This window comes from Phocoena phocoena, chromosome 16, assembly GCF_963924675.1.
Source record: "Phocoena phocoena chromosome 16, mPhoPho1.1, whole genome shotgun sequence".
Taxonomy (NCBI): domain Eukaryota; kingdom Metazoa; phylum Chordata; class Mammalia; order Artiodactyla; family Phocoenidae; genus Phocoena; species Phocoena phocoena.
In genome coordinates this window covers 62456141-62483088 of record NC_089234.1, presented here as the reverse complement: position 1 = coordinate 62483088, position 26948 = coordinate 62456141, and the positions used below count along the sequence as shown (strand labels likewise).

General features: G+C 55.6%; 1 protein-coding gene across 1 annotated transcript in view; it reads left to right on the top strand.

Moving 5' to 3' along the window:
- COL13A1 (collagen type XIII alpha 1 chain) overlaps positions 1-26948 on the top strand; it is a 144238-nt gene that overhangs the window by 87103 nt on the left and 30187 nt on the right. The window contains exons 13-21 of the mRNA XM_065893811.1: positions 4983-5081; positions 7409-7435; positions 8199-8234; positions 18339-18383; positions 20375-20401; positions 22884-22937; positions 23911-23997; positions 25502-25555; positions 26709-26753. Of these exons, the coding sequence (XP_065749883.1) occupies positions 4983-5081; positions 7409-7435; positions 8199-8234; positions 18339-18383; positions 20375-20401; positions 22884-22937; positions 23911-23997; positions 25502-25555; positions 26709-26753 (474 nt within the window). The remainder of the gene's footprint in view (positions 1-4982; positions 5082-7408; positions 7436-8198; positions 8235-18338; positions 18384-20374; positions 20402-22883; positions 22938-23910; positions 23998-25501; positions 25556-26708; positions 26754-26948) is intronic.

The window sequence follows — 26948 nt, the reverse complement described above, 5'->3', positions numbered from 1 at the left end:
GGGCAAGGCAGCTGGCACCTTCTGTTTATCTGGAAGTGGGTAGGAAAGCAGGGTCCTCCTAGGGCAAGGCGTCTGTTGGCTTTCTGAGGGGACTGCAGACCTGATGGGGGTGGCAGGCCTCTTGGCCTGCAAGGTACAAGATCCAGGTGGTCCGGGCCCCTGTTCCAGCCTGTAGCATCTCCAGGGAGGGAGGGGGAGGAGGGGTGCCCTGGGACGGGGAGCTGGTGTCTGGGCCTGGCACTCACTCTCCCCATTGCCCTGTCTCCACCTCCACCCCTACCCCACACCAGGAGCACCTCAGCAGGTCTCTAGCAGCTCTGCGCTCCAACCAGATAATTACCCTGAAGGTTTGTAGGTTCTGGAAGGTCTCCAGGCCCCTCTGCTTAGAGGCTCCCTAGATGCAGAGCCCAACATTGCACGTCCCCAGGCCCCACAGTGGGAGGGATGGGGCCGCCCATGAGGGCAGCAGTGACCTGGAAAGGCCACGATTGGGCTCCCAGGTCCCTAGCTGGGTGCATCCTCAGCCCAGGCGGCCCCTGCTTCGAATCACCCCAGTGGCCTCCTGTGAGTCACAATGCTTTCAAAAACGAGAGGTGGATTATATGCCATCTCTCTTTTCACGTGGGTCCTAACCTCTTCCGAAAGCGGAGCGCTCAGCACCCATGGGTTGAGAGTCTGGAAACAGCAAGAATTTCCAGAAATGAAAATTACGTTAGATAACATGATTGCAAGTTGCCTCCCCCCAAAAAAGTGGTTGCACATGCAAGAGACGTCTTTGTCCAGTGTCTATTTTCCAAGCCCACTAGCCCCAGGGTGAGACCTCAGTAGCACTTAGCTGGTGCCCACACTGGCCACACCCTCGGGATCGGGCTTGGCTCTGCTTTTGACCATCCTCCCCAGATCCGCTGACACCAGCCCTTCTCGTTTAGCCAAAAAAAGAACCCAGAGTTCGCCACACACCAGCCTGGTTTCAAGTACCAATTTAGGGTGGTCCTGTGGCTCCCAAGCCAGAGCCTCGGAGTCTGCTCCCCTCAGCCCAGCAGCCTCTGTCCGTGACCAGGGACCGGCGGGGCTGTCAGTGCAATGTTGGGCCGCATGTTAGGAGGCCTCTGTGACCCAGCTTGGCCATGGAGGGCAGGTCTGGCCAGGGGGGCCACTCTCCCAGTCGGGGAGTGCTTCTGGCCAATACCACAAGGGCCCGCCTCCTTCCAGGGATGGGGTGCCATCTAAGGGCAAGCTCAGCACTGCACCCACAAGCATCAAGCGCCCCGCCCACGCCCTCCCTCCTGTGCCTCACGCTCGCTAATCTCTCTTCTCTCTTCCTCTGCTCCCTCCTTCTTGGCCGCCCTGCCATCCTGGTGGACTTTCAACCCTCCTGAACCCCTGCGATCTTTGGCCTTTGCCCTCTGGCCTTCCAACTCATCTTTCTCCTCAGCTGCTGCCTCTCCTCAATTCAGTGCGGCTGGCTGCACCCCCAGTCATTAAAAGGCGGACCTTCCAGGTAGACACCTCCCTTTCCCAGACCACGTGGGGCTTCCCAGGGGCTGGCGAGTCTCTGGTCCCTGTCAGGCCAGCTGGGGCTATAGGTGAAGGGAGAATCTCACTGCACTCCCGTTGCATTAATTTAGACAAAAATGGACTCACGAATGCCGTAGACGTGGAAATACACAACTCCCAGGCCCAGAAGCCACAACTACTACCCCACCATTACTACTGACGACAGCCATCACTGTGTACCGGCCACTGGCCATGCATTTCACAGGCCTCATTTCATTTAATTCTCTCCGTGGTTGTGTGAATTAGGCATGATCATCCTTATTTCACAGATGGGGAGGTAAGGCTCAGAGACACTAAGTAAGTTGCCTGAGGTCACACAGCCAATAATTGCAGAGCACCCAGATTCTCCTTCTCTTATTAGCTGTGTGATGTGGGGCAAGTTACTTAACCTCTCTGCACCTCAGCTTCTCATTTGTAAAATGAGGATAATAACGGTTCCTACTGCCTAGGGTTATTGTGTATGTAGAGCACTGGGAATAATTCCTGGCATAGTGCTAGAATTAAATTGAGGCTCAGAGAGGTGAATTTGTACCTGAGGTCGCACAAACAACAAGAGGCAGAACGGGAACCGGCAGCCAGGTCTTCAGACCCCACGTCCAGAGCTCTCTCACTTGGACCTGCACCCTTTATAGTTAGGAATGCAGATTGCTTAGCATCCAGTCACTTGTAACCTGAGTTTGAGAAGCGAGGGAATTTGCAGAGGAGATGTAGCCCACAACTGACAGGTGTAATCATTGTGAGCAACTGCTCCCTTCTTCCTGCCTAACTAAGCCAAGGAGGCTGGGGTAGGACCAGATCACAAAGAACGAGAGACCACAGACCCAGGGATCCAGGCATAGGCATTGCAGCTTGATGCCAGGCCAGGAATTCCATGGCTGCCACCCATGCCCGTAGCCTTCCTTACACTGGGGGTCAGGGGTTACCCCCAAGGCCACAGGGGTGCTGGAAGTGGCAGGGCTCTGAGATGCTCTCTGAAAACCTGACAGCAGGGCCTGGAGCCACCATCTGGCCTGACTCAGGAGCCCAGGGGCCTGCATGTTCAGACACCTGACTGAACAAGGCTGAAAAATCACTCCAATTTACAGCTAAAAATACAGAGGGACATGTGACACACGTGCTACCCAAGCCTACATATCCCATTACACCAGCCAAATCCTGAGAGCCTCCATGTGCTCCGAGCGCTTAGCCCAAGGCTGGCTATTCAGGGGGCCCACTGGCAGCTCAGAGAAGCACCAGGCCCACCCCGATCTCAGCCACCCCTACCCGTGTCAGACCCCATTTCAGGAGAGCCGAGTCCTTGCTCTCAGAGCGGCCATTCGCCTCAAGCCCCAGCAGCCACCTCCTGGCCTTAGTTGCATTAGCTGCTATGTGTTGAGCCCTTGCTGGGTCCCAAGCAGTGTTGTAAGAATTCTGTATGGATTATCTCATGTAATCCGACATGGGCCACCCGGCAGTGGAGGTGGCATCACCGCCACCTCACAGACGAAGAAATTAGGAGGGGCCAAGGCATGTTGCTGCCTCCCTTTTCAAGAGCAAGAGGTGGATAAGCCAGAACTTTTTGTGTTGCCCTGACCTGATTTGCAAAGGAGAGAGAAGAATAGGGGCCCCTGTCCTGCCTGCTGCAGATTCTGCCTAGAGAATAAGGTTTTTATGCTGTCAGCCATGGTGGGACATAAAAAGGCTTGTCCATTTCCTATCAATAAACCAATATTGATTTCACAGGCTCTATAAGATGCTTAAACATCGGGTCTAACATTAGTTGAAAGAGGAAACTTTATATGACACACGATGTGCTTAGCAGACGGTGTTGGAAGTCATTGCCAAAGTGCAGAAAGTTAGACTGTGAGCAGTTTTTGCTGGGGGCTTACTTGGAATGAATAGGAATAGTCTGGAGTTCTGAGCTTGGGTCCTGGCTCCCCCCAAATTCTTCTTGTGACCTTGGTTAGGGAGCTCAACTTCTCTGAGCCTCAGTTTTTTCTTCTGTAGAATTGGACTTGTGGCCCATTTCTGCACCTGCCTTCTCCACCAGGGACACTCTGAGCCCTTAAGTGGCTTCTCAAAGGGTGTGGCAGGTTGCAGCCCAGGCCCCAGAGTGGCACTGCTGGTGGCATCTGCCCTAGGATGTCCCATCTGAGAGATGATTCAAGCAGATGCTGCTAAAATCTTCGTTCTCATTGTGAGGTCGTACACTCCTATTTGTAATCATCGTTTTCCTCTGTGGAGTTTGCAGTAAGCATTGTCAGCTCCCTTTTTCACATAGGGAAGCAGCAGTGTCACAGAGGATTACTGAGATCACACTGGGAAGGGTGGGCTGGACTGGAGTCTGGCCTCCTGGGTCTCCCTGCATCCCAGCCTGGAGCGCTCACACCTGCCAGGCTGTTCTGCCTTAGTCTGTCTGCAGGGCTGGGTCCCCATCAAGAGCTGAGCCCAGACCCTCCCTGGAGAGGTCACGTGGAAAATAACATAATGACATTGGTCTGTGTAGATCTAGGATGACTCAGGCTGGTCCTCAGCCCCAAGATCTGGGTCACATGGACCGGGGAGCATGATCCCACCCCTACCTCCCTGGGCCCTGGGTCTACCCTGGGCACATGCACGGTGGGTGACAAAGGCTGGGGGATAAAGCAAAGGAATAATAATAGAGACTCCAGAGAGGCACAGAGCACTTTACACTTTCAAAACTCAACTGTCCCCTGAGGTCAGGTACAAATCACATAAGTGACAGAAGCAGGCTGCAGGCAGAAGGGATGCGGACAGGCCTGAGGCAGCTGCAGAGCCCAGTTGACGGCAGCCCCCTGGTAATGTGGGCCTAGCTGGCCAGGGCTCCCAGTTTTTCATCAGAAGCCAAATGTTTTACATAAAACCTCTTGCCCAGTTATTTGGTGAGCCGAACAAAATTCTGTGGCCTCTGACCTAAGGATCTCAGTTGATCCTCTGGGCCAGATAATGAAGGACAGCAAAAAGCAGTGACAGGAAACAAGGAGCAGCTGTTCTCGTTTGATAGTTAGGAGGCCAGGGCGCAGAGACGGTGGACTCGCCACGCAGAGGGAGGGCCCGAGACACGCCCAGGCTGTCGGCCACCTGGGCTGTACCCTGGCCATCTGAGCAGGCTGGGAAGAGGCCATCGGTCGGGCGGGGGCGCATCTCACCCGCTCCTCTGCCACCGCAGCAGAGCTCTGCCCTGGGGACCAGCAGCTGATGCAGCGAGTCCTCTCTGGAAGCCCCTCCTCTGGGGGCTAATGTCTTGGCCGTCTCCTCACTGCCACCAGCCCCTGCATGTAGTCACCACCACAGCACCATCACCATCACCCCACCACCGCCTCCCCCAGAGCCCACGGCAGGGCCTCACCGGGTGCATGGCACTGGGGCGGGACAGCTCTGCAGCCTGGGGCTCTCTCTCTAACACTTGTTTCCACGAACCTCAGGGTGAACAGGGCCAGGCCGGCATCCAAGGCCCACCAGGCCCTCCTGGACCAAGTGGACCTCTGGGGCCCCCAGGACTGCCAGGGCCCATGGGGCCACCCGTAAGTAACTCTCCCACTCTCCACTGCTTCCTCTACTTTGAGATTTGTCCCAGGAATTCCCTGGAAGCTTCCAAACCTTTCATAACCCATGGGAACCTGGGTCCCCACTGAACAGGCAGAAACACTTGACAAGGCTGCTGGATGTGGCTGGCCCCTGCAGTAGCTGTCTGTCCCTGTCACACCCGTTACACTCTGGTTCTGAACACACATCCTGAGACCATGTGTTCCACTCCAGTCATTGCCTGCCAGGGAGGACACCACGAATAGGCGCCCCCTCCCAGGTTCAGCAGACAGGAGCTTGGAAAGAAAGTTCCCAGGGCCATTCTGATGGCTGTCTCCTGACCCCCAGGATTAGGAAAACCTGAGTTGGGCACAGTGTGTTCTAAGGAGGTAGCAAGGGGGCATCTGACTGCCTGGCGGCGCTAACAGACATTCTTTTGCTGGTGTGTGTGGGCTTCCACTCCTGGGCCACCTTCCAGCCAAGTTACACGTCTGGTCGGCCAGGAGGGCCCTGCATCGAGCCTGGGGATTGGACCACTGCCGGGAGGGCCCAGGGGGGCCAACAGACACCCCACCAGGCAAGACCAGGCAATAGGTCAGTCCCAGTGTCCACCAGTCATCTGTTTGTAAGCCCTGGCCAAGCCCCGACTCTTTCTCAGCCCAATTTAGTGCAAGAAAGCACCAGGGCAGAATAACTTAGCAGGGCCTTGGACTTCTTTGGAGAAAATGGGTTCTCCACCCAGAGCTAAGACTAACGTCAGCAGTTACTGGAGGGATGGGGGTTAAGGACATAGTCTGTTTGATAATGTTTTTTCCACGTGGCTTTTTTTAAAAAAGTGTTTTTCTCTCTTATGACAAAGGCATCACACATTCGTCGTGAAAAATCTGAAACATAGACAAAGTCTTAAATTGCATGCTTTCTCATATCCAGAGTTCCCCATCATTAACATTGCGCAGAGTACTTTCCATTTTTCTCCTTAGATCTGCACATAAACGTTTTCCACGTTGATGTTCTGAATAATATAACATCCTGTTTGTATCCTGTTAGTTTTTTCCCTTAATATCGTAAACCATGCCCCTTCCTAAGTCAGGAGTCTCCTGTGATGTGGATTTTAGGACTGCTGGGTCTGTCTACAAGGTAGTTAATGAGTCCCCTTCCATATATTCTTGAACATAAATGTGCACATCTCTGATGCTTTCGTGGTGATAGATTCCCAAAGGTGGAGTTGCTGGGTCAGGGTGTCCCTGCCAAATAGCCCTCGAAGAGTACAGCCACATTCCATGTCACTTGGCTTCACATCTGGGCCCTCAGCTACCCCAGCTGCCAAAAAGCTGAGGTTCAACGTAGGGTCCCCCCAGGCTGGGCGACAGCTCTGGCAGACCAGGGTTGCCATCTTGGCCAGAAGGCGGCCCAGCAGAGTGAAAACCTAACTTGCTGGGAGCCGGCTCTCCTGTTCAGCTTGATCCCCGTAACGAATTTTAAATATTTCCATGATTTCTCCCCAGAACCCGGGGGAGGGAAGTTAGTCTCACTTCCATGGGTTTCTAGATGCAAAAACAGAAAACCTGAAAGGAAGTGAAATTTAGGGAATTGAACCAAACAAACCAAGCCAAGAAAACCAAAAAACAAGGCTCAAAATTCACTTTACTGACGGCCCTTGCCCAAACACTGGGCTCCCGATCACTGAACCCAAGCCAGGTGGTTTTCTTTGTTAGGTTGTTTATAAAGAGAAAAACCAGAAAGCACGTTTTTAAACCAACTGAAAGAGACCAGACTCGAGCGTCATGGTTTTCTCCAGGCAGTGTTTGCCGTCCAGACCCACGCCCGAGACCACGCCGGAGCCCGCCTTCCCTTGTTTCTCCCTCGGGCTCCCGCGGGGGCCCATGCCACCTCCCCCGCGCTGGCTGCTGTGCTCACTGTGCCCCAGGGGTGGGGCAAGGAGACAGAGGGCTCCCCCACAGGCTGGCAGGGCCAGAGGCAAAACCCAGGCTCTGCTGGGCAAGGTCGGCTTTCCAGGGAGCGGTTCCAGTTAGGAGGTGGGTGGGTGGGAATCTGGACCAAACCACACTGCCAATCTCACATGATGCCACTGACCTACTTTCCAGTGGGCGAGCACAGCGGAGATGCCCACGGCGCCCATGTGGCTCCAAAGAGGGACATGAGCCTGTTGTCCCCACGTTCCCTCAGCAGGTTTCAGATACCCTTCCAGGACCCTCTGGATCTGTTCTTCAACACGTCCAGAACCCATTACAGCCTCCAGTGGAAACATGACGAGCCCCCACCGTTTGCCAGAGGAATCCACTCACCTTTTTTCTTGCTTCTGCAGGGCTTACCTGGGCCTCCTGGACCAAAGGTGAGGGCCCTCTGGGTGATGCATCAAACGGGCGGGAGAGTTCCCTGCAGGAGGGAGGGGGAGGCGGCACTGAAGGGAGCTGAGGGGGATCTCAGCTGAGAGAAGGATCACGAGTGGCTCATTTCCAAAAACGCCACTCAGAAATTGATTGGGTCCCGCAAGGATTGCATTTTTGTGGGCTCAGGCCAAGCAAGTGCTATGGCTGGTATGGAAGATGCGGCCCTGCCCTCCAAGGAGGTTATGGTCTAGTTGGAAAAGTGATGCCCAGGACGCTGTCACAACATCCCAGTAAAACAGCATTTCATAAGGGACCAGAACTGGAAAGGACCTTCAGGGTCATCCGGTTTCTTTGGAAACCTTATCTGGAAGCCCACGATGTCAAACAGAATCTCCCTTTGAAGCTGGAGTCCCTGCGGCTCTAGGGATGAGAAGTAGCAAAGCACTGATCGCAGCCAACCATTTCACAAATGCAGAAGCTAGAGCCCTGGGGAAAAGTGACTTGTCCAGGTGCCACAGAGGGTCCATGGTAGAACAGTAACTGACCCTCAAGTGTCCTGGGCCCCTGCCAGGTTGACCTTTCCCACCTCCCTCTGCCTCTGCAAGGCAAGGACTCATTCTGAAGAGTAGAACAGTCCCTGTTATTGTTCCAGGGATGGCTGGAGGTGAAGGTCAGAGGATTTGGAGTCATTGGAAGGAGGAGGGATGGTAATATGAAGGGGGTGGCAAGAAAACCCCTCTAATGGCCTTCTCTTGGTTCCCCCAGGGAGACCCGGGGATCCAGGGCTACCACGGCCGGAAGGTAAGAAGGAGTGGAGCGGAGGACCCCACCCCCCCACCCCGTGACAACCCAAGTGGGGCTTCACCACAGTGCACACAGGGTCCGGACTTGGTCACGCACACACACTTTTGCACACATACCAGCGGGAGCCTCGAAACCCTTGAGGTGGGCTGAACAGGGGTTCATGTCTCCACCTGGGGGAGGAAGAGGCTCAGAAGAGGAAGGGCCTTGGGCAAGTCAGTGGCCCTGCTGGACCTCAGACCCAGGAGTGTGTCCCCCGCCAGCCTGGGTGGCTGTGTCTGCACAGAGGCAGGCCAGGTTCTCACTGGCCCCCCTGAGGACCTAGTATGTGGGAACCAGGCAGAGCTTCTGAGCATGGTGGGAAATATGAAAGGGTCCCAACCCTGCTCTCTGGCAGCTCACAGGCCAGAGAGACAGGATTCCTGTACAAATAACCCTGGTGAAGGCAGACTGTGCTAACTGCTACCATTGCAAAGTGCTGTGTCAGTGTGGGGCGGGGCTGTGTGTGTGCTCGAGCCTGCAGGGAGATTAATTCTAGGTTGGGAGGAGTTTGGGAAGTCTTCTGAGAAGGGACAGCCTCTGAGCTTAATCCTGGTGAATGGGTAATTGTATCGGTTATCTATTGCTGTGTAACAAACCATCTCAAACTTACTGTCTTAAAACAGTTCTTTCTCAGGATTCTGTGGCTTGGCCACGTGGGAGTTCTGTATCTCCTCTGGGCTCACTGATGCAGTCACATGGGATGTTGGGCGGAAAGGCTGGGTGGGGAGGGGGCAAGATGGCCTCATCCACATGCCTGGGGTTGGCCCTGGCTGTGGGCTGGGTACCTCTGTTCTCCTCCACGTGGCCTCTCAGCCCCAGTAGGGCAGAGAGGTTTCCTCACAGCATGGCAGGCCTAGGTCAGCTTTCAAAACGGTTGAGTCCCAACGCTCAAGTGCTTTTCAAAAACATCCCTTGCATCACATTTTCTGAAGTCCTATTGGCCAAAGCAAGCCACACAGCCAAAGCATGCAAGTCAGTGGGGCTGGGGGACTCAGCCTCTGCTTCCTCTTGTCCAATGGTGGCAAAGCCTTTGTGGCCATTTTTAATCCACCACTGTGGTCCTTCAAGCAGCAGATTTCAAGGGAAATGGCATTTTAGACAAGAAAACAATTTGAGCAGAGGCCCAGAGGTGGTCATTACAGTGACTGTATAACATAAAAATCATTTTAATACTAGGCACCACTTACTAGATGCCTACTGTGTACCAGGCTGTCCTTCAACGTGACTTGCATCACATCTAATCCTAAGACCACCTTAGGAGGCTGACACTGTTCTTCTCCTATGTAACAGATGAGGAAAATGAGGCACGCCCAGAGTGTCCTAAGTGGCAGAGCAGGAATTCAAGTCCGGGTCCGGGTCTTTCACAGGGTACCACCTGCCATAAGGAGCCCATCCCACCCTCCAGGCCCCAGCTGGGAGGCTCTGGCGCCTTCCTGGAGAAGAAAAGAGACAGGACGGAAAGGCAGGACAAGGATGGGGAGGGATTCTGGAAAGGCAAGAACCACTCTGGAGAAGCACATTCCACACGCCATGTAGCTCTGTGATCAGGCGGCTGCTGTCGCCGCATTGTTTCACAGGTGCTTGGTGGGTGAAATGGCAAGACCCAAGAGATCTTTCATTAGTTCTGCATAAACTGCGAAGTTTGTACTGTGTCAGGAAGTGGAAATCACAGCCCCCGAGGTTGCCTCCACCCACTCACGCAGACTCACAGCATTTACTGCCTCTCCTGATGCAGCACGGGGTCGGCTTTCCCGTTAGCAGCCAGACCAGCTCTTTCAAACTGTGAAGAAGCTTCAGGGCGGCAGTCTCCCCCGGGATCAAGGGGATGCCCTCAGCTGGCATCCATACTATGGTAGGCGTCTGCACTCTCCTGCCAACGGGAAGTCTAGTTCATCCAGAAAGGAGGTTGGGGGTCTGCTGCCCTGGGGATGGAGAGGCGTCAGCTTGGGGCTGGGGTGTCATGATGATAGAGGGCCTGGTTCCATGATTTTGGCAATTCTGGGCTCAGATTGTGGGAGGAATCATTCAGCCCTGGCTGCACTGAATTTGCAGAGAAAACTAGTGTGGTCCTGCTGATGGAGGGGCAGCTTCTGACCTCTGGGAAGCCTGCTCTGGGGAGAAAAGGCTCAGGGCTGCTAGAGAAGGCTCGAGTATGGAAGGGTGCGTGACTAAGGGTAGAGCAGTATAGATGGCTACCTTGAGAAGGAGGGAGCTCCCTGTCACCCGAGGTATTCAAGGAGAGGCTGGATAACTATGGGTCTGGGATGTGTTAAGAGAACCTTCTGTGTCAGATGGGAGACTGGACTAAAATCCCTTCCAGCTCAGGGAAGCTACAGCTTCCTAAGAACAGAGTTGGCTCCATACCCCCTAGAGAGGAGCAGCCCGCCACCCCACCCTGGCTTGATGATCAGGCCCCTCCAGTCCAGGCCTTTCTTCATCCGCATCCAGGGCTTGTCAGAAGCATCAGTGCTCTTAGGGCTCTCGAGGAATTGAGAAGGCCCTTCTCCTTCATGCTCCCCACTCTTTCTTTCTCTGCCGGACCACCCCCTGCCCTTCCACAACGGCCTCTTCTCCTGGAATCCGGAGGGGCTGTGAGGCTGCTAGCTTCTCTGGGTTTCTGGAAGGCTCCTGCTGCCTCCTCTCCTCCCAGCCTGTCCTTGAGACTTTTCAGTAGGCGCTCCTGGAGCACTGGGTAGTCTCAGCGTCCTTGTCTCTATGGTGGCCCTCACTCTGCAGGGACCCTTGTCCTGTCATCCCCGACGCCACAGCCTCCTAGTCCAACAGAGGCCAGAGGGCGTGCACTGGAGACCGATGGCCAGCAGCAAAGAGTCTGCCCCCGAGGACTTGGGGGTCATTCCTCTAGGTCAAGCAATTCTCAGGAGGCTATGAGTGCCCATCCCACTGCCACAGCCCCAGTGATCAGTTTGCTTCCTGTCAGAATTCTGAGATGAAGAGTCTGGTGCCCAAGGACAAGGGCAGCAATACTTCACATCTCTGGTTTAGCCAAAGTCCATTCACTCCCTCTCTGACTCATCCTCACCACGGCCCAGTAGTTTGAGCGCATTATCCCCACTGTCTAGATGAGAAGCTCAGAGAGGTTAATACTTTGCCCAAGGTTGCACAGCTGGTGAACAGTCATGCTGGCATTGGAAGCTAGGTCTCATGAGTCCGAACCCGGAAGGCAGTCGTCTTGCTCTGGTGCAGAAGTGAATGTCTGCTCAGGGGGTCTCACCCCAGGCTAAGCCATCTGTGCACAGACCACCCTCCCCTGTGGTTTCTCTGGGATGTGGAGGGTTAGCCCCCAGGCTCTTTTCTGGGGTGTCTGTCAGATCTCTTTTTCTCTCTCCTCCTCCCCCTCTGCTCTCTGCCTGGAATGAGGCCTGGAGGTACCAACACGAAGGGCAGCTTGGTCACAGATGCTGAGAAAATGAGTTTGCTCCCACCCACCACTCCGTACTGCTGGTTGGGGACACCAAGCTGGGACAGAGGCCCCAAGACGCCGCTTGTGTTCAGGGCATGAGGGGACCCTCAGGGTAACTGATGGACCCTCCATATCTGCTTCCCTTGCTCTGTCCCGGCAACTTGACACACACGCGGGGCCCTTCTTTCAGTAAGGGGTGGAATTTAACTCTCAGTAAAGACGTTTCTCATCCTGTGAGGTTTACTGATGATTAGTTCCATCCTCCACCACCACCACCACCCTGGCAGCTGGTCCCAGCCTGGCGTCCTCTCAAAGGCCAGCCAGGCCATCAGGGCAGCGTCTCCACCAGCTACTTGAGATCACAGCCCGGGGTCGCCCGCAGGCCCTGTGCTGCCCCAGCCCCGCGTCCTGGACACTGTGAGTATTGTTGTGTGCCCACGTGGTACCTATTTGATCCAAATTTATGAGGCCAATCTACTTTAAATATGTTGCAAGACGCAAAGTGTGTTTAAAACATTACGACCTTGGCTGTCTTTCAAGAGGCTACGAGTATTGTCAGACTGTGTGTGGATCACAAAACCTGGTGAGAGCTTATATCTAAGCACATCAGAGCTGGTCCACCCATCTTGGCAGTGGGGGGTGAGTCTGACGCATGTGGTGGTCTGGGTGTTAAGCCTTGGTGGTTGCATGAAGGGTCAGAGCTCTCCTGCAGGCTGCAGGCTGTGTGTCTTCAGACCAGAGGAGGCAGGCTGCGAGAGCCTCGTGCTCACTCAGGCTGTAACTGCGGGTGCTCGGGGCACCCCAGAAACGGAGTCCTGGGGAGGAGATCCGATGGGCCCTGTGGCCGGCTGGCTAGGGCACTGGAGCAAGGGTGTGAGGAGCAGAAGCACGCCCACCCCGCCCACCTCTCACCCCTCCTCAGTCCTTCTGCAAAAGGGCAGGATCGTCCTGAGCTGCTGGTCAGAGCCAGGCGTCATGTGGGTGGACACGCTTCTGTCGAGCGATAACTAGTATTATTATATCTACCTTACTGGGCCTCTTCGTGCCAAGCTGTACGGGGCACTTGGCTTGCCTCACCTCATTGGACCCTATAACCGCCCTATGAGGGAGGTTTTATTCTTAGCCCCAATTTACAGATGAGCAAACCAAGGTTCACAGAGGTGAATCCCCAAAGGGCCACAACTACAAAGCAGTGAGGCCAGATCTGTCTGGCCCCAAAGGCTTGTTCTAAATGACTTTACTACCTGGGTCTTATGAACCTGGGGGGACCCATGATTTCCAAACACCTCCCCTCCCAGACCCCCACTTCCTCTACTAGATGGAAAGAACGAGGGAGTTGGGCTGTTTTCCTTCTTGTGAGAAGGTTGTGGCTGGATTCAGGCTCTCTATGAGCAGGACCTGGAGCATCTAAGGCAGAGACCTTGGGGTACTTGGTGTGTTTTAGTCAGAGAACCGAGGAAGGGGAGTGCTTTGCCCATTGGCACTGATTCCACCCGAATGCTTCCCCAGGGAGCTGGCATGGTCCCAGGACCTCCAGTAAAGCCAGGAGAAGGCAGCTGTCGAAACCTCCCTGCACCCCCTGGCTCCCAGAGGACCTGGGCAACCCCAGGCTCCCTGCCACACTCACATGCAGCCGAGCACTCCACGCAGATGGAAACCGTGGACGCAGGAGCCTTCTGCAGTGGGGACAGCGCTTGCTTTCAAAGCCATGAATTCCCAGCGGGGGCATCCAGACCATTTCAATTAAAGCAGATCAGGGAGCTGAGACACGGGCCCCAGATCTGAGGCCTCCTGGGGGCTGCTGGGACTCCCGCTCCGCCAGACTCCAGCCCCCAGCCTGTGCTCTCTGGGCCCTGTTTCTCCTGCACTCCGAAGTCCCCAGATTAATTAGAGCTGACTTTTCTTTTTGGAACTAACTACAAAATCAACTGATCTCAAATCGAGATTACAAGCCAGCCGCCCTTCCAAAGCCCTGGCCTTCGGTGGGGCGCCTGACCCCGGTAATTCCCCGGATCACTTCCTGCCGGCCCTAATTACCGGAGGACCTGGCGTTTCCGCGGTCCCAGGCCTCTCCAGTCTGGAGCTGGCTAGGGCAGAGAAGAGGGAGCCGCGCTGCCTTTCTCCCAGATGGGAGTCCTGGGAACTCTTTAGGGGAGAGGAAGACATTAGCCCTCCTCACCCAGCTTTTCCAACCCGGGAAAGGGCACTGGTCCAGACTTAAGGCCTGAGTCACCTGCTGGCCTCCCCCCAGCCCTCCACTCCCCATACTTCTTCCCTGCAGAGAACAAAGAGTCTGTGTGGAGCTGCTCAGGCCCAGGGCCCTCCTCACCCGCAGCTGGGCCGCAGCGGGAGCCTCATGTTAGGGAGGTCTACGCATCTCCCCCTGCTCCTCTGGCCTGACCTTTGCTCAGCTGGGGAGCTGACCTGGAAGCCCCCCACCTCTTTCGAGACTATGTCTTCTTGCCAAGTCCCTGCCCCGCTTGTTCAACAAACAGTAAATCACCAATTAAGAGAGCAGAGCACGACCCGTTTGTGCTCCAAGGAGCTCGCTTCCATCCTGTCCTCTGGGTAAAGGATGCGTCCTCCCACCTGGAAGCGGAACCAGAATAGAGAACCTATTGATGCTGGTGCGAACTCTGGACAGGGGCAGCTGGAGTCAGTGGCATCATCAAAGTGGGGGCTTGGATGGCCTTCAAGGTCATTCAGAGCAGCCACCTGTACTCACCCCAGCACTTTCTTGGCCACAAAGACTGGAATCCACCCCTTCCAGGCCAGCCAGCCAGCGTCCTTGGTTCTTGGCACCAAGGTTAAAGAGCCAGTCTCCCAGGTGGTAGGCAGGGCAGGGCTGGCCTGGGGGTCACAGGCCAGGTTCCACAGCAGGGACCACTGCCCCTGCTCCGTGCATCTGGGGCAGGACCCTTTGAAATGCTTGGAGCGCCCACTTTCCCAGCTGCTGGATGGCCCGGATCCGGTGGCCGAGCTCCCTGCTGGGAGGACAGGAGGTACAGGAGGTAAATTGGGGCCCTCGCGTTTTGGCAGACTATGAGCTCTCCCTCCCCAGCTAAGACATTAGTGAGTCAGTGGATCTAAATTTAGGACAAACTTAAACCTTTTAAACAAAATAACTTCTACGAAGTGAAATGGGAAAGAAGGAGCCTCTAGATGTGCTCTCGCAAAGCCATGCCATGAGGAAAAGCTCTGTGCGCACAGTGTGTCAATGTCCTCCCTTTAGCAATGGCCCCGGAAATGCTCCCCGTCCCCCATCCCACCACCCCTGCAAATGAATGCCCTGCCCTCAGCCACCCTGGAGTCCTTGATCATGACTCTCAGCCCGCTCTCACCTCTCCCACCGTCCAGAATCAATGTTTTCTGGTGCAGAATGAGCCCAGCCGCCGGTTCAGAGGTCAGGCTGGGGCAAGCCCCTGGAGACAAGCCCTGGAGAAGGAGACTGGTGAGAGTGCAATGAGCCCGCAGGGTGGGGTCAGCCGGGGCCACCCCTGCTTCCTGCCCAGCAGAGGGGTGGGAAGTGAGGGAGGCCCCGGGATGGGGATCAAGGGAGCCTGGGTCACCTAGAGAATTAAGAGACTTGACCCAGAGGGGAGAGAAGGGGCAAAGGTCAGCCACCCTAAGGAGGAGGCTTGCCTCCTTAGAGGCTGCGAGGGGCCCAGATTTCCCTGGAGTGTGCGGTTGCATCTTTACATACAAACCATCATGGGCTGAAGACAACCCCGATTAGCCCGGAAACCCTCACTCCCAGGGTTCTGCTCTGCACAGCTCACGTGGAGATGGGAGAGCGTGGGCAGACCCCAGCCTCCTCCCCTACTGAGGCATCCCAGGCTGTCCTCCGGAGCAGAAGGAGACCAACTGAGCCCCTCGTAGAGCCGCAGAGCTAACGTTCCCTCCCCCGAGGAGCCTTGTTCCGGAACTGCCAACACACCCAGTGTCAGCTCCTCGGCTTTGGCCTGTCAGGAGCAGGGGTGGGTAGGAAGGGTCTAGTCCAGTCCCTCTTTGCAGACCCAGAGAGAGGAAGTGACTTATGCAGGGTTCCACAGACAGCCTTTCCTGACTCCCCCGCCCAGCTCCCTCGGTGGGGGTGGGAAGGTGAGGACACATGTATTAGGGGAAAGCTGAGGGAAAGATGGGAAGAGGAAAAATGGGGCAAACAGGAGATCCTTGAATAGTCAGGGACGCCCAAGCTGACCTCCCACCTGTACCTCCCCACCCCCAGGGAACTCTGCCTGGTGTCCTCGGGGCTGAGTCAACCCAATTGGGTTGTTTGGAATTTGAGCAGGGGTCCTCCAAAGGAAAGAGTGATGGGGCCCTCGGCTGGCACGCTACAGCCACTGTTGCCAGACTTCTGGTGAAGTCCTGTGGCGCCCTCTGCTGGCCGTAGAGCAGAACTGTGCTCACAGGCCGGCCGGGCTCAGCTCTTTTCCCTGGGGCCTGTGGTTAAAGACACAGCCCTGGCCTGAGCACTGACTTTTCACCCCTATGGGGCACAGACCAGAGGGCCATCCAGAAGAGAGGGCTTTGCCCTGCTTTTGACCTGCAGAGGGTGTTAACAGAAGCGACGGAGCACCAGTCGCTGGTACCTGCACTTGGCAGACAAAAGACCTGTGTCCAAATCCCTGCTCTGTGTGACACTGGCAATCATACCTAGCCTTCCAGAGCCACAGTTTGCTGACCTGTGAAACAGGAATAACATCCACTCCCTCACTGATCAGAGGGGATTCTTAGAGATTGAATAGAAGAAGGATGTAAAGGCTTAACTCAGTGCCAGACACATAACAGACAGAGTAAATGGCTGTGCCTTTCTCCACTCTTGCCTACAAGAGGGATTTACCAGAATTTAGTGCCTGAGGCAGACCTGGGGCACCAGCTTGTCTGCTGTGGTCACTTCTGAGTCCAGCTCTACCACCCCTGCCTGTGGCTCAGGGGTCCTGGTGGGGTCGGGTGAGGGAGGGCTCCTGCATTTGGAGCTAAAGTTTCTGGGCCTTTCACAGAATTCAGAGACTTGACCCAAAGAGGATGGAGATGAAGCTGTCCCTATCAGACATGGTTTGTGTATACAGGTGACATACACACAGTGGCTCCCGCTGCACTGAGGAACCAGCACTGGGCTATGGGCAGAGCAAAAAGCTTCACGAGGAGCTGGTGTTTGACCAGCACCCCAAGGGTGAATAGGGTTTTGAGCAGAGGAAATAGCAGAAAGGCAGAGAATTCTGAAAACGGGTGATGTTTCCAGAGAAACAGTGTAGGTGTCAGGATGTGAGGCGATGAGACCAGGAGGGAGCTGGGGTGGAATGCCATGCTCAGGAGCCTGGCCCCTTTGCCACAGTCAGTGCCGGGCGGTGGCGGTGTCAAAGTACAGGAGTGTTACTGTCCAGTCTGTGTGTTGGACGCTTATCTGGATGCCAGCGTGGAGGCCCAGTCATGGAGGGGAAAGGTTGGGAGTAGCTTCAGCCTCTGCAAGGAGAGGGGTGGACCAGGGCTTCCTGTAAGATGTCAGGGAAGGGACGAGGTCAGCTGAAAAGATGGAGGCCAGGTGGGGCCATGTTCCCCCTCTGCCTGTGGGGTACGCAGCGTGGCCTCCAGGCCACAGGGTCTGAGCTGCTACCACGCATGCTGCACAGCACCCTGAGCCCTGGCTGGGGCTTACACTGGGACTTCTTTTGGGGTTCCACTCGTGGAGACAAAGGCCTCCTTCCTCCCCTGCACCCCTCCCCCTCTGACACAGCGGGTAAGTCTTGACTCACCTACTCTCGGCCCCCAATTGTCGTTGGCTGTCACCTCCAACCCCATCTCCTCCTGGTGTGTCCTTCCAAGGAGGGCAGGACACTCCCTGTCCTTCCTGAGCCCACTCCTCCCCTTAGATTTGGCATTTTCGCCAGGAAGTAAAGAGGTTACACAAAAAGACAGGACACTGCCGAGATGGTAGAGCAAAGCCCAAGTGTGATATCCTGGAGAAGCAGCCACGTGACTGGTGCCTCTGGCCAGGCAGGGCCAGGAGTGCAGAGAAGTAGGTGGGCTCCGGGCCACGCCCTGCCTCCATCCACAGTCCCCCACCGCCCAAAGCCTCCCCGACCTGGGGCCAAAGCCCTTATGTCCTCGGGAAGAGTTAGACCCAAGGAACCTGGAAGGAAGAGGACCCCAGGGAAGAGGAGAGGCCGGAGCCCCATCTGGCTCAGCCAGTAGTACCACCCATGCAAACGTGCAGAGTGAAAATGGGCAGGAGGCAGCAGGCCAGGGAGGGAGGGAAGGTATGCAGTAGGCAAGTGGCCAAGTGGGCGGCTCAGGCCCACGGCCCTAGCCCAGGCCCCCGTCAGGCAGGAAACCTTGTGCAAGTCCGCTTTCCCCCTCCCTGGCCTCAGGCTCCTCCTGGTGGGCCTCTCTCTGGGGCTCTTTCCTGCTCTGTGGTCTGCGACTCGGGTCCTTGTGCAGGTCCACCTTGCTGAGAAGAGTGGCCCACCGTGGCTGCCGGCAATGGTGGGGACCTCAAGCTCCTCACGGGCTGGACGGTCATCCCAAGCTTCCACAGCAACCACTCTCACTGACATCCTTGCAGGCCACGCTTCCAGGGCCAAGACCTTGAGCCCTGAGTCTGGTCCTCTTCTCACTGTTTCTCTTGTTTCTTCCTTCAGGGAGAACGGGGCATGCCAGGGATGCCGGGCAAACACGGAGCAAAGGTACGCCACCCCCAGGCAGCTCCCCCAGCCCCAGCCCTCTCTCCCCGCTCGTTCCCTTCCCGCATCCTGTCTTGCTGTAAAGACAGGAGATGGGGTGCACATTTCTTCCCGTCCTCTCCCCTTTGCTGCCTGGCCTGTCTTCCAGGCAGGGGTGCTCCTTTTTGGCCCATGAACCATCACTCAGCAGTGCCCTCCCGACATGGCCAGGCCTCCTTGTGGGCAACTGTGGGTCATAAAAGTCCTCTCAAGGGCTTCCCTGGTGGTACAGTGGTTGAGAGTCCGCCTGCTGATGCAGGGGACGCGGGTTCGTGCCCCGGTCCGGGAAGATCCCACATGCCGCGGAGCAGCTGGGCCCGTGAGCCATGGCCACTGAGCCTGCGTGTCCAGAGCCTGTGCTCCACAACGGGAGAGGCCACAACAGTGAGAGGCCCGCGTACCGAAAAAAAAAAAAAAAAAAAAAGTCCTTTCAGGTACCCCCAGCTCTGGCTGCACTTCTGAGACCCATGTGGGAATCGGAACCACCTAAAAATCACCTTCACTTGGAATTTACTAAGCGGTGTGCTTGGCAGCCTGTTTACCTCAAAGTTGGTGGTCTTGGGTTGATAAGGAAATGGAGTTCACTCCCAGCCACTCCCCAATCCATCAGGGCATAGGGCCAGAGAGCTCCCTTGAGGAGAGTCCCACGGGCACCCTCAGGGTCCAGGAGTTTGGTGAACTCGGCCATCTACTATTGTCCCCTTCCCCATGGCTCTCCCTTTCTCCCCTTTGTCCTCCTCCTCCTTTCCTATCCCAAGAAGCCCTCCCCGCATCCCACCCAGGGAGGCCCCTCTCTAGCCCAGCCATGGGCTGCCTGACACAGTGCCCTCTAAGTCCCCCAGGAGGGTCTAGGGGCTGAGCAGGTGGGTGGGAAGCCCAGGGAGCCCAGCTGAGCTGTGCAGAGCCTCTTCCTCGGACCCACTCCCTCTGTGCCAAGCTCAGCAACCCCCTTCCCTGTGGGCCTGGGGGCAGGCAGAAGCCTCCACATCTCACATCTCCCCAAGAAGAGGCTGGGAGAGGAGGCTGGCCACATCCTCTGTGCTTCCCGCTGGGTAAGAAAGTCCCCATGCCTTTCCTTCTCTCTGCCAGGGGGCTCCTGGAATTGCTGTGGCCGGGATGAAGGTCAGTGGACCTTGTAACTCAACACCTGAGGGGCAGGGTGGGAGGGATGGAGAGAGGACAGAGTTGGGCTTCAGGGGCTCATTGGGTGGCCACTGGACCAAGGAGGGAGCAGACAGGTTTCAGAACCATTTCTCTTAAAGCAACATTTATGCCAGATGCACAGATGGAACAACAGATGTTTAACTAAGCCTTGCAAGCAAGTGGCAAAGGTTTACCAGCCTCAACTAAAGGTCTTGCCAGCCTGCCGATGTGAAAGGAACCTAGCACTTTGCTTTACACTCCAAAATTCAGCAGATGGGGGCTTCCCTGGTGGCGCAGTGGTTGAGAGTCCGCCTGCCGATGCAGGGGATGCGGGTTCGTGCCCCGGTCCGGGAAGATCCCACATGCCGCGGAGCGGCTGGGCCCATGAGCCATGGCAGCTGAGCCTGTGCATCCGGAGCCTGTGCTCCGCAACGGGAGAGGCCACAACAGCGAGAGGCCCTCATACAGCAAAAAAAAAAATTTTTTTAATTCAGCAGATGGGAGGAGACACCCTGGAAGCACAAATGCTCAATGTGGATCTCCCAGCAGGTCACTTACAGGGACACCGTGTCAGAAGCAAATGTCCCTTCCGTCCTCTCCCTCCTCCTGGGCTGCCTCACACCTGCCACCTCTCTCACCTGGGGGAAGAATAAGGGACAGCCCAGGAGGGGCCCGAGTCCTAGGCAGCGGGAAGCCCTGGGCTGGCCAAACGCTTCCCCTACCCTCAGATGCCTTCACTCCTCTGCTTCTGCGTTCACTCACTCTCGCTCTCTCATTTCTTTTTACCTGAGTCTTGTTTTTTTCCTACACAGGGTGAGCCTGGGATCCCAGGAGCCAAGGTACTGATACAGAGGCAACAGGTGGTGTCAGGTGTGGGATGGAGGTGGGAGGGGCTGCTGTTGTTTTGCTCCTGGTCCCCCGAGGCTAGCCTGGGGCTGGGGACCTGACTGAGCAGAGGAGAGCTTGCGGGGAGGGGCTTGCTCCTCAGGAATGCTCTGCAGATGCCTCCCCACTTCCCTGGATCCTGGCCTGGGCAGCGGTCTGGTTTGCATTCACACCAGCTCCAGTGGTGACTGTGGTCCCCTGTACCCACAGGGCTCTGTCTCTCTCATCCAGGACAATAAGAGATGTAACATGAGAAAAAGTTTCCATGGTCAAATACGTTCGAGAAATGCAGGGTTAAAACTATTACGCAGGTGTCTTTACTGCAGGCCTTCTCAGAGCCTTTACTATGCTAAATATACATTGGGAAACTCTAAAAAAAAAAAAAAAAAAAAATGCAGGGTCTTGTGCAGCATTTTCAAACTTTCTGACCAGGGCATTCTTTTTTTAAGAGGAGCGTCTTACGAGGCAAGTATTCTGGAAACACTGGTCTATGATTATTGCCCTTCGTACCCCTCACCACCCCTACCCCATCCTCTTATCAGTGACTTTCTCTTCTTAACCCAAAGGGAGACCCAGGAGCAACAGGGAAGCCGGGGCCCCCAGGTTTGCTGGGAAAGACGGGGCAGAGGGTAGGATACCGTGTCCTTGAGTGTGTGCTCCCTTCATCCTGGCCTCTGCTGGTCCCCCACTGCCTGCCCCACCCCTATGGCTGGCATGCTGCTTGCAGTGTGCAGTGGGTGCATGTGTCTCCAGGAAAAAGGGAGTGCCTCGATGGCCTGGCAAAGCTTCAGGAAATTCACACTCAAGAGCACAGCTTTTCTCCTTGAAAGCCATTGGGTACCCAGGAGGAAAGCCTAGAAGGAAGGGAAGCTTTCCCTCCCCCCACCCCCATCCCCCAGGACCTCTGTAGGGCAGGACCGCACCCTTTCCCTTAGACCTGGCCTGTTTGAGGGGGTGCCCCAGCTAAAGGCAAAGGCACAGCCCAGGCACAGCAGGGCCAGCTGGGGCCTCAGGATTCACATCCCTCTCATCACCTGGGCCCTTATCTGCCCCTCCTCTCCTCCCTTAGCCTGCTACAGGCCATTTTGTCATTCAGCTTGTACCCAAGGGCAGGTGGCAAGGGGAAGACAGCTAAAGATTTGCTGTGGCAACTTTTGTGGCTCCAGCTGAAAAGTTCATTGAGATGTGAGCACGTTATAACCCCAGGGTCCTCAATTTATATTATTACCTATGAGAACCACCAGCCTTCGGGCTATGGAGAGTGGGGCTTCTCATGCTGGCCAGGCAGGGGCCTTCTTGATACTGGACGCTCTGAATCAAAGTGAAGTCTTTGTGGCGTAGAAGGCGGACCTGGGTGCTGGACGTGGCTGTGTCACTGCTACAGTGAGGGGTCGTCCACAGTCTCGGAGCCCCTTCCTTTCTGCAATGAGAGCAGGGCTCTGGGACTTGCGCCATAAGGGAGAAAAAGTGTTCTTCAGGAAGAAGCTAGTTAGGGAGGGGTACTCGTTTACTAGGGCTGCCCTAACACAGGACCACAAACTGTGTGGCTTCTACAACAGAAATGTATTGTCCCACAGTTCTGAGGACAGAAGTCTGAGATCAAGGTGTTGACAGGGTTAGTTCCTTCTGTGGGGTGTGAAGAAAAATCTGTTCCGTGCTTCTCTTTTAGTGTCCGGTAGTTTGCTGGCACCTTGGCTTGTAGAAGCATCGCCCCAATCTCTGCCTTCATCTTCACACGGTGTTCTCCCGATATGCATGTCTGTGTCCAAATTTCCCCTTTTTATAAGGACACCAATCATATTGGATTAGGGGCCCACCTCATAACTTAGCTAATTACATCTCCAATGGCCCAGTTTCCAAATAAGGTCACATTCTGAGATACTTGGAGTTAGGACTTCAACAAACGAATTTTCATGGGACACAATTCAACCCATAATAGGAGGCAAACTTCTCAAAATATTCCTCCAAAGGAGAAGTTCTGGTTCGATAGTTTTTGTCCTCCCTAGAGGTAGGGAGGAGGTAGACGGAAAGCTCTCCCTAGAGACCAGGGGTATCTAATTGCTAGACATTACAAACATAAAAAAGAGCCAAGCGGTTTAAAAAAGCCTTTCCCAAATACTGGCATTCTGAACTGCTCACCTGTCCCCAGGAGACCCCCAAAAGTGACTGAATGCTCCTGGCCCCTCTCCCTGCGTAAGTGCTGAGGGCCCCACCCACACAGGACGGGGAGGATAACAATACCAGGGTGAAGTGTCCCAAGGAAGGAGTCTGGTCCCTTATGGGGTCCAGCCGGAAGTGGAGTCCTTCCGAGAAGAGCCCACGCAGGGGCAGAGAGACGAGAGAGAAAAGCCAAGGCCCGACGCTGGAGGGCTGGTGCCTTCGCCAACATCCCGGAGAAACAGTTCCTAACCCAAACTGTCTGCATTTCCTCCGCAGGGTGAGAAGGGGGCTGCGGGCACCCCTGGGCTACTCGGCCTCCTAGGGCAGAAGGTGGGTAGCAACCAGCTCTGAATGGTGGGTTCTGTGTAAAGGCCCCAGTGTCCATCCCCAGCCACATTCCTAGCCCTGCACATTCACACGGGCCCCAGCACTGGAGGTGTCCCTCCCAGATTGGGGGAAAGCAGCTGGAACACAGCCAGATTGTGTTTTGGGGGACAGAGGCATGGGGTTCCACATGGGAGGCCCTGATTGGCAAAAAAAAATGCCCCAGTTCAAAGAATTTAGTAGCTATGACCTGGTCTGATTTCTTTGCACCACCATATGTGAGCTCTGTAAGATATTCCACTTAAAAAAAAAAAATAGACTTGGGTCAAATAAGTGTGGGGAAAGCTATATAGAACAGGTCCCTCAGAACTCTACTCAATACTCTGTAATGGCCTATATGGGAAAAGAATCTAAAAAAGATTAGACATATGTACATGTATAACTAATTTACTTTGCTGTATACCTGAAACTAACACAACATTGTAAATCAACTCTACTCCAGTAAAAATTTAAATAAATAAAACAGGCTCCTCAGAGAGTCATGGGCACCTTGGCCTAAGAGGCTCCTAGCACCCTGCAGTGAAAGAGCCTGCGAAGCTTCATTTCACTTTGCCTTTCCAACATTGTTTGGCCACCAGACCCCTTTTTTTCATGTTTCGAATATTCCCAACCTGTGGAAGGAGTGTTCCAGGGAACATACTTTGAGAAACACTGCTCTAGATCCTGGTCCTGATGGGTGTCTTGTTCTAGCTCTACACCCATTCTCCTTCAGTAACCAGCTCCATTCTCTCCTCAAATCCCACAGCCAGGTTTCTGAAGGCCATCCTGGAGCCCACAGTCCCTTAATGTCCCCCAACATTCAGCATAGACTGAGAGGCAGTCTGCTGCCTTCACTCCTTCGAATTGTGAGGGGAGAAAAGACAGGGATCAACCACCTTCTTCCAGAGTTAGTGATGGTAACTCTGCCTTCCACCCCCAGGGAGAAAAGGGAGATGCCGGCAACTCCATTGGAGGGGGCAGAGGGGAGCCTGGGCCCCCAGGGCTCCCTGGGCCCCCAGGGCCAAAGGTGAGTCTTTCCCTGGGATCAGTGCTCAAGGCAGATGTCTGCCTGTGGCCTTTATCCTTAGTCCATTTGGGGGACCCCGTGTCCTGGGCACCTTGCCTTCTCTCCTGCTCTGTGTGGTTTTTCCAGTGGATTCTAGAAAGGTCATTTGGACCAAGCTTCTGCTTCCAAGCATCTCTAGGGCAGATGGATGGTCCCATTGATTCAAATGGCTATGATGTAACTGAGTCAAGGACCAATGGCTACAAGGTCTTAGGACAACCAGAAAGGCCCCTAGCTTAGGCTCTAAATCAGTTGCAGGTCAGGGGTCAGCTGGGCCCACCTGGTGCGGCACACTGCGGGGAGGTGCGGTTGCAGCAGTGGGACAGCTACAAATGGGGCTGCCCACACTTTCCTTGCAGAGGGTGCAAGCTGCAGTGGTAAGACTTGAGTTCTGCGAGGCAGATGCCTCCTGCGTTGCTCGGTTTATTTTAACAGCACAGGGAAATAAGGCGGTGTCTTGCTTCGCTTATAAGGAAAGGATTGATTACTCTGCGTGATCTGAGGCAATACCCGCATTCATTCCCCCGACGTTTATCAAGGGCTGCTGTGGGCTGTGAAGCTGCCGAGAACCTGCCCTCGGCTTGCCCACCATCTAGCAGGAGAAGCAAACCCACAATTCACAGGAATATAGTGTAGGGGGCCACAGGGAACCCCACAGACAGGCAAGATGAAGTGGCAGGAAGGGTCTCGGGCTCAGCACCACGTTCCCACGTGACTGTGGTGAGAACAGAGCTTCCCTGGCACGAGCACCCAGCCTCCAGGGCATGCCCGGTGTTGAGGCTGTCCCGCTGACCCTGAAGGGCGTGATACCAGGCGCGTCTTGGGTCTCGATTTGGGGCTGGGGAAATCTGGTTACTCTTGTCCCTGTATCCTAGGACAAAAGCAAGGGAAAGCTAGAAGACTGTCCCCAGACTCATGTCTTCTTTCCAGGACCAGGCAAAATCTTGAATGAATGAAGTATTTGGAGTGGGCTACCTCCTACCTCTCCCTGCTCCTCCTGTCCTAGGCCTCCTGGGCACCCCGTCCCCACGTGCCCAGGCCCCTCCTGCTCCCCTCTGTCCTCCAGGCAGGACCTGATGAGGTGTGTAAGAGTTCCAGCCTCCAAGATGACCTGCCTCCTGCCCCTGGAGGCTGGTGGCAGTCCACAGTTAGGGGCCTCGACAGAACTGGGCACGCGTGTGTTAACCGAGACCTGAGGAGGACCTGGCAGCGCAGAGCCCAGGGGAGGAAGGGAGTAGTCAGGGAGGGCTGCTAGGAGGAGGTGAGACCTGGGTGGGGCCCAAGCAAGGGTGGGAAGGAGTCAGACAGGTGGAATGGGGTGAGTTAGTAGAAGCCAGCAGGGAAAGAGACAGAGACCCAGAGACACTTACTAGAACATCAATAGCAAGGCCATCTTTTGCCCCTGAAGCAGCAGTCCCAGCTGCCCCGTGTGGCCTCACCCATCTCTCTCTCTCCTCTTGCCCAGGGGGAAGCTGGAGCTGATGGCCGGGCGGGCGCCCCAGGACGGCAAGGAGACAAGGTACAGGAGCCCCCAGATCTAAGAGCTGCAGGATGAGGGTCAGCTTGGGAGTTCAGAGAGAGAGACAGAGTCTTGGCCGTCCTGCCGCTGGGCCTCCAGGCACAGGGCTGACGGCCATGACTCGTGCCTACCATCTCTCCTGGTCGCCTCGGGCCTTGGAGAACTTCCACTGAGACGGCGGCCAGGCAAAGGCAGGCCCAGGGATGGGACGCTGGGGCTGGGGAGAGACCCGGAGCCCCTGCTTCTGCTAGCTCCCACACCACTGGTAAAGATGGAGCCCCACTTCCCTCCAGCTACTCCCTGTGGATGGGTCAGCCTGGTGCTGCTGTGTCCTTCGCAGGTGCCCTGTGACTGAAAGGCTGTGGGCTTGGGGAGGTGCAGGGCAGGTTACCTGGAGGCGAGGCTCCATGAGCTGGGCAGGGTGGGCAGCAGTTGAGTTATGTTAAAGGGTTTGTTTTCCCTTTATTTTTACTTTCTGTCTTGATTTTCTGAAATGTGTTCAGTGTTCGTGTTATCCCAGAGCAATTGGAACTATGGTTTGCTTTTCACAATTTACACCACGTTTTCATTTATTCCCCACAGTTCTGCCCTGTTTCCAGCAGGAAAAAAATCCCCCCATCCCGACCTGCTCCAGGAGGCTGGGTGTTCTAATGCCTTGCCCTGGCCCCCGTGTTTCCTCCCACAGTTTGGGTCTTTCACCAGCAGACAGGAACCGCCTGGGCTGTCCATGGCAATTGTCAACCACCCAGGCAATTGGCAAAAACTTTCTGAGCCCTTGCTCTTCGAGCAGGATAGAAATAAAGAGGGGCAGAGGGTCTGGTCCCTGCTCCCGAGGAGGTGGCTGACTTAGGAGACCGGAGGGAGGTGGCCAGACGGACATGGGTGGAATCACCAACAACTAACATGGGACAGAAGGATCTTCCAGCAAGAAGCTGGAGGGAGCTGGGAGGGAGAGGGGCTTGCTGGCCGGCGGAGGTGCTTCCCAAGGGGTGGAGCCTGCACGGGATGCATAGGGAGCCCTGCGCCTCTCAGCCTGAGCTGAGCCGAGCCTCCTGGCCCCCTTTGAGTTCCCTAACACACGGCCCATCTGGGGACACCAGATTCTGTGTACCTGACTTTGTGCCCATTTCACTCCAATTTTGTCGTGCAACAGGGGGAGCCTGGAGCAGCTGGAGAACAGGGACCTGCTGGCCCCAAGGTACGTGCATCTCTCACCCAGAGTCATAGCACCACATCTCACCTCCCTGGGGTCACAGGGTGAAGTGGCTTGTCCCCGGGGCCTTGCGGGGGGGTGGGGGGCAGGGAAGAGCATTCTGGCTCCAAATAGGAGGTCTGACATTGCAGCCACGATTGCACTCAGTCTCCCCCAGGTCTGTCTAGTCCAGGGTTCTCA